This window comes from Lolium rigidum, chromosome 1, assembly GCF_022539505.1.
Source record: "Lolium rigidum isolate FL_2022 chromosome 1, APGP_CSIRO_Lrig_0.1, whole genome shotgun sequence".
Taxonomy (NCBI): domain Eukaryota; kingdom Viridiplantae; phylum Streptophyta; class Magnoliopsida; order Poales; family Poaceae; genus Lolium; species Lolium rigidum.
In genome coordinates this window covers 139,062,388-139,074,449 of record NC_061508.1, presented here as the reverse complement: position 1 = coordinate 139,074,449, position 12,062 = coordinate 139,062,388, and the positions used below count along the sequence as shown (strand labels likewise).

The 12,062-nt window shown below is 42.6% G+C and overlaps 1 protein-coding gene across 1 annotated transcript; it reads left to right on the top strand.

Annotated features, from left to right (window-relative positions):
• The first annotated feature begins 2,825 nt into the window (after nucleotides 1-2,825).
• On the top strand, nucleotides 2,826-9,350 carry LOC124652035 (wall-associated receptor kinase 2-like). The gene is made up of 2 exons (XM_047191061.1): nucleotides 2,826-3,900; nucleotides 8,161-9,350. The coding sequence occupies exons 1-2, from the start codon at nucleotides 2,826-2,828 to the stop codon at nucleotides 9,348-9,350; spliced, it is 2,265 nt and encodes a 754-aa protein (XP_047047017.1).
• Nucleotides 9,351-12,062: the final 2,712 nt, after the last annotated feature.

Genomic DNA, 12,062 nt, shown 5'->3' with positions numbered 1-12,062 from the left:
GCGTCGCCGTATAGATTTTCCCAATACTCATTCCGTCTGGAAGTAAGTCGCATGATTCTTATGTGTTTTAGATGTGAATGTATGCGAATCTAAACAAGTCTAAATTACTTATTTCTGAACGAAAGAATTAAAATGTACTCAGTAAATTGAACTTGTACACCAGACATCTCACAACTTCGAGCCACGGACCTGAGCTACCTTCAACCAACAACAGGGGGTTATGCCACTAGTCCACTACATATAACCCACTTGTAGTTTAAGTTTGACCCGTTTTTTTCCATATAAATCACTAGCAAGTTAAATAAAAGAGCGAAAGTAGCGAGAGAGCTTGAAAATTCATAAAAGCTGAAATCTATCAATCAAATGTGGTCTAATTTTAGTGAAAATTAGAGTGAAGTCACTTTGCACCATATTCTTTGTGCTTGATTCACGAAATACCCCATTTCTAACACATAGAAAATAAAAATAATTTTTTAAAAAGGAAATAGAAACTCCCTTTAACAACATTGTTTGTCAATCCAAGATGCACCTTTATACCAAATATGAGCACATCATTGAGACCTATGCCATGGTATCACAAGGACTTGGCCGGTGGAGTCGAAGTGGGCGTTTCAAATGGGCCCTATGAAATAAAGTCACCAAAAAATTATATTTAAATATATATTTTTGTATGCCGTGCGTCACGCTCGGAAAACACTGACCATTTGTTGTCTGCTAAGCGAGTGTGACGTGGCACTCGACATACAACCTTACGCCTTCAAATCCCTATCAACGAGGGTTATGGGTGACACGTGGCGGGAGGGTATATGCCAAGAGCCGTATCTAGAAAATGCTCAACACATGGTCTATAGGTCGAGTGTTTTTGTTTGCCGGGATTTTTTTTTTGTAGGCTTAGGCTTATGACCTCATATGCTGAGCATCTTGATAAATTATAGCATATTGACGGCCCTCGGCATAGAGGCCCAATCCTGTGGTGCCATGACTGATTAACTTTACTAATTTGCTTTCAACGTTTGGTATGCATTGAGATTCATGCAAAATAACATTTGGAAAGCAAAGAAACACCCTGTGCAACTTAATTGGTTGTAATACCATGAAACGGAGGGAGTAATGTCATTGTGGTTCATTTGGTTATCTTTTTTTTTTACGATGTAAGCCCGTGGGCATACATTACTTGTATTCATAAACATAAAAATAATACAGAGTTGATACACGTACAAGCAACTAAACACATGGAGAATACAAATAGTTATACCGCCGGCCACCACCGCAACTACCAAGCACACACATCTCTCGCCGTCGTCGGAGAAGAAAAGCACCAGTAGTTGGTCCACTCATAGGCGCTGAAGAAACCGCTATCCATGAGGCGTTGAAAAAACCCCTAGTCATTTGGTTATATTGTTTGCAAAAGAAAAGGGCAAACGCGTTATTTCCCTCGGTCTACAAGAAAAACTTTTGAGCACAAAAGTTCCACGGGAGTTTCTTCCTGTAATTAGTAACTAATGACGGATGACTTGAAAGTAACTCAACATGAGATCCACGAGCATGGTAATGTAAATGCGTGTGTGGGTAGCATCAACCGGTCGATGGTGCGCATGTTTGGTGAAAATATTTGGTGCAAACAAAGTATAGATTAGCAGGATAACTATGGTCGCCTGATTTTTGTGACGAGAGTTTTTCGTTATGTGTCCATAGTGTCATAGCGAATATGCATTCGTAGAATATATACTTAGCTGTTTCCTCATGATGACTATTAAAGCAACGCTGCTTATTTTAATGCCAGCATATTAGGCCTCACGTGATTGACAAAAATCACTGCTTATATTAGTACAAAGAACCTTCATTTAAAAGTCAGATCGCTAGATAGCTAGGTGTTGGTTGATTTAAACAACCTAAGTTGTTCGATCCATCGCGAAAGTAGAGCACAATCAGTGGTCATCATAGGATGATCATACGCGAAAAGTGACTTTGACACATGAACGCACCAGTGCTCATAATTTTTGAAAACCATATTTTTTTAGATTTCAAAAAATTGTAATTACATACATATAAACATTGGTGTGATTATAGTTCTCCGCTAGCTGAGAACTAGCAAATCCTTATAAACATTCTTAAGGTGCAGTGGGAATTTTGGAGAAAGATATGTTGTATTTTGAGCTATGTAAAAAAGATAAATTTCTGACAAATATCTACCCCTATATGTAGCCACAATTTTTTTCCATGTAACTCAAAATAAAATATAATTTCTACCAAAACTGCACACGAGTATTTAGGACATGTGTACGTATTTATGTAATAAATATGATATTTTTTAAATAATGTAGATGTATATTTTCTTTAAAAAAACCCGGGAGCACTGGTGCCTAATGTGCACCAAATCTGATTCCGACCATACATAGCTTGTACTTTAAGGTAGCTGGATCTTTGAAATTTGTTTACCCGGCACCACTAGCCCCTTCCCTCTGTTTGGAAATAAGTGATCTAGACGTATTTCAATGGGAAGATGATCTATACGAATCTTGAAAAATCTAAAGACAAGTAATCCGGTATAAAGAAAGTACACTAATTAAACAATGACCGTAGAGTTAGGCAGACTCCACTAAGCAAAAGCAGTGCACTGAAACAAAACAAAACTACTCATTGGTTGCAGCGCGTGTAGTCTGTGTGTATGTTTAACAACTGATAAGACCGTATGAAATGAATGGATTATATATACAGCTCTTGGTTGCAGTAACATATATAGCAGTCAGACAGAGAAACATACAGACAACAAGCACATGCAGTAAGTAAGTAGGCGAGTATACCGTACCGATTAAAACTGACCCATGCCGCCGTCCGCCGTGGTGATCATCACCTGGGTATGCATTGCAGGAATGGTGGTATCTGTGGCGTGGGCGTCGGCGACGATCGGGGTGCCGGGCTGCAAGACGAGGTGCGGCAACGTGAGCGTGCCGTACCCATTCGGCATGGGGCCACCCCGCTGCTACATGCCGGGGTTCAATCTCACCTGCAACGGCACAGTGGAGCCCCCCGAGCTGACCACCGAGGGCCACCTGGAGATCGTCGACATCTCCCTGGAGAAGGGCACCGTGCGCATCATCGGGCAGAGCCACGCCATGAAGGTGAACAGCTCCGACGAGTTCGTCGCCTGGGGCGCCGTGCTCAAGGAGCACGGGCCGTACGCCCTGGCTACCTCGGCCGGCGTGAACGAATTCGTCGCCGTAGGCTGCAACGTGCAGGCGACGATGTACAGGAACAAGAGCGAGAGCGCCGTCACCGGCTGTGTCTCCCTGTGCTCCGCCCACGACACCAACAAACACGACAGCAATATCTACGGCGCCGGCGACAGCAAGGACGGCTCGACCTGCTCGGGCGTGGGGTGCTGCAGCGCGGCCATCGTCTTCGCGGACGACCGCGCGTACTACGACGTGGAGCTCAAGCGGCTGCCCCCGAGCGCCGACGACGACGACCTTCCGCACGGCATCCTTGAGCTGCTGCCTGTGCACGTGCTCATCACCGAGACTGGGTGGCTCAACACCAGGCGGGCCTTCAATCTGGCGCTGGGGCTTGGGGTTGAGACGGTGCCGGTGATCCTGGACTGGGCGTGCCCCCACAACACGGCGGGCAAGGACGACGGCGTCTGCGCCAGCGTGCACAGCGTGTGGATCGACAAGGGGAGAGATCGAGGCTACTCGTGCAGATGCCAGGACGGATACGCGGGGAACCCCTACCTCGCCCACGGATGCATGGATATTGACGAGTGCGCGCGGCAGCTGGACTATGGGTGCTTCGCTGAATGCACCAATACGGAGGGGTCGTTCCACTGCCGGTGCCCGCCAGGAACGCAGGGCAACCACACCACGCCCGGTGGATGCGTCAAGTCCATAAACGCACGCACAGGTACCCCTACTCTCGTAAACATTACTCTATTTTGCACTCGACTATACTGCATAAATCACAGAATTAGACCTCAGTGGTTTCGTCTTCAAGTCTCTAATTTTAAGGATCGCAAATAAAGACTTTGCCGAGTGCCAAATGTTGACACTAGGCAAAGGTGCTCTTTTTTTTTTAACGAAAATTCCACCCATCTATTAATAATCATCAATAGTAGTACAAATAGATCTAAAAGTAATGAAAATTACAAACATGTCTTCAGATCACCTAGCAAAGACATGGAACAAGTGACCCCTCATCTCCGTTTGACAGCATACTTGACGGGTTACTATTTACCGAGTGCCAACTAACGGATACTCGGCAAAGATAACTTTTTTCCTAGTGTCCTTACTTTAACACTTGGAAAATGGCTTTGCCTAGTGCTAATATTTACACTAGGCACTAGGTTTCGGTGTTTATCTTTTTCCTCCCACTCATGCAGAACCACATAAAATCTTCGCCGTATCTTAAAAATAACTTTTTGCAAAAAAATTAGAAGGTTGATGCTTAGTTTAAATCTGGCCCGCTTCCTGCGAAATCGGCAGGACATCATACAAAATATCATGAATTTCATGAAAGCTAGCGCACACAGTACGCAAATTGCGCTTCTTGTATCAGCTTCATAAAATTTCCTTGTTTTGGTGTTGGGAAAATGAAAAATTATTTTTTCGTTGATAGAAAAGGAAAAATCTTAAATCCAACATGCTTCCATCCCAAGCCTCAGGTATGTGCGCCACATGGGCTCCTTCCGGCAAACTCTGCCATATCGAAGGTCATGATCTAGTCCGTTTGCCCTAAAATTCATAGAACTTCATAGTAGGTAGCACATTTTGTGAAGATTTTTTTCAGAATAACTGCCGTATTTCAAGTTTATAATTTTTTCTCCCAACTAGGTCGTCTAAAATGATGCCTCACAAAGGTTCTCCCTCTTTTTTTTTTGATTTTTTTGAGTGAGCTGAGCTCAAATAGGGACACGTTGGGATGACTTTTCGCATGAACGGGTGCTGGGAGGCACACAGCAAGAAACCGCATGAAACAGACATGGCATCTGTGGTAAAATAACATGTTGTGGATCCAAATTTGATTTTTGCAAAAAAAAAAAAAAAACTAAAACAAGCGAAATCCGACGTTAAGTTTAAATCTGGCCCGCTTCCTGTCGATAGCATATAAAATACCATGAATTCCCAAAAATCTAGGCACGCATCAGGGTATGTAAACCGTAGTATGAAAGTGCTCTCCCATTTTTGTGTGGACGTTTCGTAGCAAGATACTAAGATCCTACCGAGCTGAAACGATACATATCACAATGTGTATCCTAATTGGGTGGTATCATTGTCGGTATGCAATACCATGCCTCAAATCGGTAGTATCACGATACTTCTACGAGAGGTGATACCCACACATCAGTTAAAATTAATTTAAAAATTAGTTAACCTGCTAACATCACCGAGACTTATAAGCATGTAATCACTTTACTGGTTTCTTGTTATGGATAAAACATACTATTTTTTGCCTCTCCGTCCCTCATCTGGTGTTGGGCTGCATGGTTCAAGTCTAGAATATGATATACCATTCCCTTACGAGAGCAATATGACATAGCACTATGTTTTTCTATAAATATATGCTAGGCAACTGTTTTATTTTAACACATAAATAGATTATATTTTGAATAATAGAAATCTCATTGTATTGTGATACTACGATACGATCCTTCGATAAGATACTGTTGTTGACGGAAAAACATACTGACTTATCTCGATACTTTAAAACCTCTTGCTTGTAGCTTCTTCACACACAAAAAATCCCGTTTCGGCGCTGGAAAAGTTCAAAAATAATTTTTTTCTTGCTAGAAAACGAAAACTCTTAAAGCCAACATTGTTTGTTGTCCCAAGACACATTACACATGTATGTGCGCAACATGGATTTGTTCCGGCAAACTATTTTTGAGCGTAGGTTTAGTACCATTGCAGATTTTGTTTCTTGTAGCAGTTTCATGAAAAAACCCCATTTCGATGCTAACAAAATGAAAAATGGATTTTTCGTTGCTACGAAATGAAAACTCTTAAAGTCAACATTGCTTTCCGTCCAAAGCCCTATATATGTGCGCAACATGGGCTCATTCTAGTAAACTATGCCCTGTTGAAGGTCATGACCTAACTTGTTTGCCCTAAAAGCAATATAATTAAGTAGGAGGTAGCTCATTTTGTGAAGGTTTATTCGGAATAATTTCCCTGTTTCATGTTTGTAATTTTTCCATGTGGACGTAAAAGATTTTTTTGCAAATAATTTGAAACAAGCGAAAGTTGACGCTTAATTCAAATCTTGCCCTTTTCTAGCAAAATCAATAGGATGCCGTACAAAATACCATGCATCCTAGAAAGCTAGCACGCACATCAAGTATGTGAATGTAGTACGGAAGTGTTCTTTTACCTTTGTGCATATGTTTCGTACCATTGCAGATGTGCATCTAGCAGGTGCTTAAAAACCGTTTCGGGGCTAAGAAAACAAAAAAAATGTGTTTTGAGTGGCTAGAAAAGTAAAACTAAACACATTGTTAATCAAAAAATGATTTTTGAAAAATTTGGACTAGCAAAAGTTGACATTTAGTTCAAACATGGCCCGCTTCGAGTGAAATCATGGCACACGGGAGGGAACTAATGTCGTATCTATGACATGGCATTAGATTTGCATTATACATTTTCTAAGAATTTTCTCTAGGGTTTAAAATATGGTCAAAATATTTGCCAATTGTTTTAGGCAATGACACTAGGCTAACTTGCCTTTGCCCTGTGTCATCTAGCTCTAGGCAAAGAAATGCTCAAAATGGACACACCACAAGCAGATCCGCTCATCTCACCCATCTATATTTTCCCTCTCTCATTATCCTTATCTGCCCAGGACCACCACAAGCCACTCCCTCTCACACAAAACACATTCGCCTTCCATAGCCCATCGCTCGTCCGCACCGAGGAAATTGTACATAACACTAATGTTTGGTGCACTCATTGTACAGGACACATAATCAAAACACTAGTTGCAGTTGACCCCAGGTTTTAGTCTAATGTAGTGTTGCACCTAGCCCAAGAACGTTGCAGGCCATTAACACGTATAGACATGCGGGCTTGATGTATTTCTACCACAATATACGATATGTTTTTTAAAAAATTGGGCATCATAATGGTGGAAAACATAGATTGTGCGCACATACAAAATATTTGAACACCATGTATATCATAACTTGATGTACATCTTCAAAATATTCCCAGTCCCTTTGATGAACATAATTATAGTTTAAGAGTACTTTCCTGAACCGATGGACATCTTCAAAACACATATCCGACAGAAACTGATAATCTTCATTTAATCTTGATTCATCATAATAAGATCTCCTTGTTAACTTCTTAGCTCTGCTCTTTCTCTTTATTCTGGACAAAATCATTTTATGTCTTCACATTATCAAGCAACAATTTTTGCAGTATCACATCACATAATAATTAAGACATTGGCCGCGCACTTATCTGTCAATCTGAACCCAAAATCAGTGTGAGGAAACCAAGGATTCTTTCGCCTTTGCCAGTCAAACCCTAGCAAACAATGTCAAGCTAGACAGAAAAAAACACGAATTGCAGAGGAATTACCTATTGCAAGAGATGATGCAGTCGAAATCTATCGTCATCGTCACCGCCTCCTCGTTCCTCTCTAGGTAGGACTCCTCGCTCTTCACACTCAGGTGGGGAAGTGAGCGAATTGGAGTCCAAATCCAGCAACCTCAACGTCCGCCCTCCATCAGCAGTGTGTCCTCCACTACTGCTTCTCATCTCCTGCCCATGTGCCGTTCTCCGCTCGAGCGGAGAGTCTACTTGTTTGTCGTAGTGGCATATCAAAACAATATTCATGCACTAGATTTTATGTTACAACTTGCCCTAATAAATTTCCCAGTTCTGTAAAGTGGAACGATTGTCTTTTTTAGAAATAGTCATCGCTCACTTTTTGAAGTTTTCTTGTTCCGAAGTAATTACCTAGTTATATATCTGTATAGGATCCTCCCCAAAAAAGTATATAGCTAGATAGGTAATGTATGGTGCAATATTATATATATATATTTATGTATATATATATAGGACGGAAAATGAGTGTAAATATATATGTTGTGTCATCCTGCATACATATCTATTCCTAGTAAATAATAATGATACAGATGTAACTATTTTGTTTTTCATTCTGCAGGTTTAATTATCAGTATATCAATTGCTGTATGTGTGCCATGCCTTATACTTTTGATTTTTGGTATGTCATTCTTAATAATGCGCAAGCTCAAGAGGCGCAAGGCAACAAGAATGAAACAAAATTTCTTCCATCAAAATCGTGGGCAACTGTTGCAACAACTGGTATCCCATAGGTCAGATGTCGCAGAGAGGATGATCATTCCTTTGGAGGAACTAGAGAAGGCAACCAACAATTTTGATCAAACCCGTGAACTTGGAGGTGGAAGCCATGGCATTGTTTACAAAGGTATTTTGTCGGATTTACATGTTGTGGCCATCAAGAAGTCAAAGATTGTCGTCAAAAGAGAAATTGATGAGTTCTTAAACGAGGTTGCTATACTCTCACAAATTAACCATCGGAATGTTGTGAAACTTTTTGGTTGTTGCCTCGAGACACAAGTCCCTTTGCTTGCGTATGAGTTCATTTCAAATGGAACCCTCCACGATCATCTTCACAAGGAACCACTAAGACCAATGCCTTGGGAAGACAGACTAAGGATTGCAAGTGAAATAGGAAAAGCTCTTGCATATCTTCATTCTGCTGTTTCAATCCCCATAATACATAGAGATATCAAGTCTTCTAATATACTTCTTGACGATGCCCTAACAGCAAAGGTGGCTGACTTTGGAGCATCAAGGTATGTTCCTATAGATCAAACGGGGTTATCAACAGCAGTGCAAGGAACTATTGGGTATTTGGACCCAATGTACTATTACACGGGACGGCTAACAGAGTTCAGTGACGTCTATAGTTTTGGAGTCATTCTTGTCGAGCTACTTACTAGAAAAATGCCAGTTACATATAGGTCTTCAAAAGGAGATGGACTTGTGGTACAATTTCTCGCACTAATTACACAAGGGGGTCTGCTTCACATACTAGATCCACAAGTTATGGAGGAGGGAGGTGGTGAGGTAGAAGAAGTAGCAAGACTAGCTGCATCGTGCATAAAATTGACAGGAGAAGAACGACCAACCATGAGACAGGTAGAGTTGGCACTTGAATGCCTTCGAGCACCCAAAGAGCGTGTCCAAGATGATTTGCCAGCAGAAAAAAACGATGTTCATTACACTGCGGTGAGTAACCCATCAACTAGTAGTGGAAGAACATGCTTTGAGGAGCTGACAAAGAGGAATAGTTTAGAAGAAGAATAATTGTTTTTGTTTAGATGGAAGGGTACTTGTTGTGGATGAGGTGCCTGTGATGGTTTTGTTTCTAATCCGCGTGATAATTTCTTGGGATATATTACCTACACGTAATCACGTAATGCAGATGTTAGTGTGTAGTAGTAAGTAAATCCAACTTGGGACTTTTAATAAAAAAAAGATGTGTGCATCATTTTGATGCAGAGGGTGGGGCAAGTCCCGCATTTGAAAAAAAAATTAAGTAAATCCAAAGGATGATATGGTTTGTGTTAGTTCTTTTTAATCTTGATACATTCGTATCTGCATGTAGTTAGTTAGGATCATATGGTTAGTTCAGCCGGCGTGCAAGGTGAGATGCTGCTAGGCAATATAGAGAGCATGTTCTGGCTGTTAGCTGCATATGTGGCCAGGTAGTGTTCTGCTCTAGAGGGATTCTAGAAGAATATCAGGTCGACGGGGAGGCCAAGGCGGCGAAGCTGGCAAAGAAGATGGTGGAGGACCCACGGACTAGACCAAGGGCGCATGTCACCAACGGCAGCGGCACAATGGCGGCGAGCTCCGCGTCATGGATCGCATGGTCCGGCAGAGCTCCGTGGTGGCACCGCCTCTCATTCTCACCCACACGAATTACTCCAACTAGGCGCTCGTCATGCGAGTGCACCTGCAGGGTCAAGGCCAATGTGAGGTGGTCGAGCATGGCGTGGGCAACTACCATGACTATGGTTATGCTTTTGGCGCCATCCTCTGCGCCGTGCTGCTGGCGATGTTGCGCTCGCTGGCCATGAAGGACACCGCTAATGAGGCTTGGGATGCTCTCAAAACCTTGAGGTCGAGGTCTGCACTTCCATGAAGCAACGGTACAAACTTGCCGCTCCGAGTTCGAGAACATCCGATTCTAGGACGTCAAGAAGGTGGAGAAGTCCTGATGCTCCTCATCCACATCATGGGCGACCTAAAGGGCAGTCAGAGATGGCGTCATCGAGCACAAGGCAGAAAGTATTTATTTAATATGAATCTAATAATGTTAATTACTTCCACCGTTCCAATGAATACGGCTTATATTTCTCTTGTCATCGAGATGTGCATAGGACTTCGGAGGTAGTACATAGTTTTATTTTTTGCCGGAGGAGATAGTACATAAAGGGCAGCCCGGTGTATGAAGCTCCCGCTTTGCGCGGGGTACGGGGAGGGATCAGACCACATTAGGTCATTGTACGCGGTCTTTCCTTGCAATTTTTGCAAGAGGCTGTTTCCACGACTTAGACCCATAACCTTCTGGTCACAAAGCAGCAGCTTTTACCACTGCGCCAAGACGGAGGAGATAGTACATAGATGGCACTAAATCATAAGTACTACTATTTTGAAACAAATATGGTGATAACAGTGTTAGTGTCATGTAAGCCATATAGGAACAAAGTAATTCTTCGTCGAACCTTGTCTCATGAAATCTAGTGTGTCCTACATATCAGAGTGAACAGAGAGTAGTATTTTGATGTGCAATCCTAGGACAATCAACCTTTCCAGCATAAAGGAATTGCACAACAGTTAATCAAACATATGACCCACACTTTGTGCTCTCAGGTGCATGCGCACCCTATATATTCCAAAAAATATAGTAATTTCAAATAAAGTAAAAAAATCGAATCCTTTTGGGAATCAAAGATAATCCAGCATTGTACTCGTATAAAATTGTTTGGCCAAGAAATGATTCACATTGACTTTCGAAAAAAAAAATCTATGACGAATATAGCATGAATAGTACTTTAATATAGGACCTTCAAGTTTGTTTTTTTCACCCAAGAACTGTTGCGGTCAGAAACCCACCGGCGAGCAGCGACGGGCAACACAGTAGAGCCGGGAGGCTCCCAGGACTGCGGCTGGCCCTGGTCCCTCGAGCGACGGCCCGCAAAGCCTCGGCACGCACGTCCGATGCCGGTGCAGGAGCGTGCCACCCGACCTATACCTGGTCGGAAGGTGATGGATTTGCTTCGCTTAGTTTCCTGCATGGCATACACGTAAACATTAAATACGAGCCTCGATCGGCTCTCAGGTTGTCCCGTGAATCGGCTCAAGGAGCCGATCCACCCATGATTCGTACGAGGTGTACGATCACATGGTGGTCCTGCTTGATCAATATAAAGCTAAAACGACCTACGACGATTTAGGGTTTTCACCACATAATCGGAACATCCTACGCGTGATTGAGCTCCGTCGGCCACGCACGGTGATCATAAACCGACCCTAGACAAGGCCTAAAAACCAACATGAAGTTAATCCCCGGAACATCTTGTCTAGGGCTAGCAAACTACACCCTACGTGCCACTCGGATCCTTCAACCCGTTTGTAAGGCCTAACTATGCGGATATTAAACTAATCCTTGAAGAACAAGGAGCAATCATAACGGATCGGATCTACTAAATAATGATCAAGCGAGGTGCCGCCCTTACACCTAAGATAGGTGTAAGGGCGGCTAGACGTCTAAGGGTTGCACGGACGAAAGCATATGATACGATGAAACAATGCTAACCCTAACACATCTATGATAACCACGTTGCTCGCCATCAACAAGGCTTCAAGCACAAGCAACGCATGAACAGCGAATAAACGTAGACCGCCTAGATCGCAAGATGCGATCTAGGCAGCATGATGCTTACCCGGAAGAAACCCTCGAGACAAGGGAGTTGGCGATGCGCCTAGATTGGTTTGTGGTGAACGTGATTG

What these genes read in the sequence shown, in the direction of transcription:
- LOC124652035 (XM_047191061.1), top strand. Translation starts at nt 2,826, where the DNA reads ATGCCGCCGTCCGCCGTGGTGATCATCACCTGGGTATGCATTGCAGGA. An exon ending in GTCCATAAACGCACGCACAG is followed by an intron (nt 3,901 to 8,160) that starts GTACCCCTACTC and finishes TTCATTCTGCAG; the next exon opens with GTTTAATTATCAGTATATCA.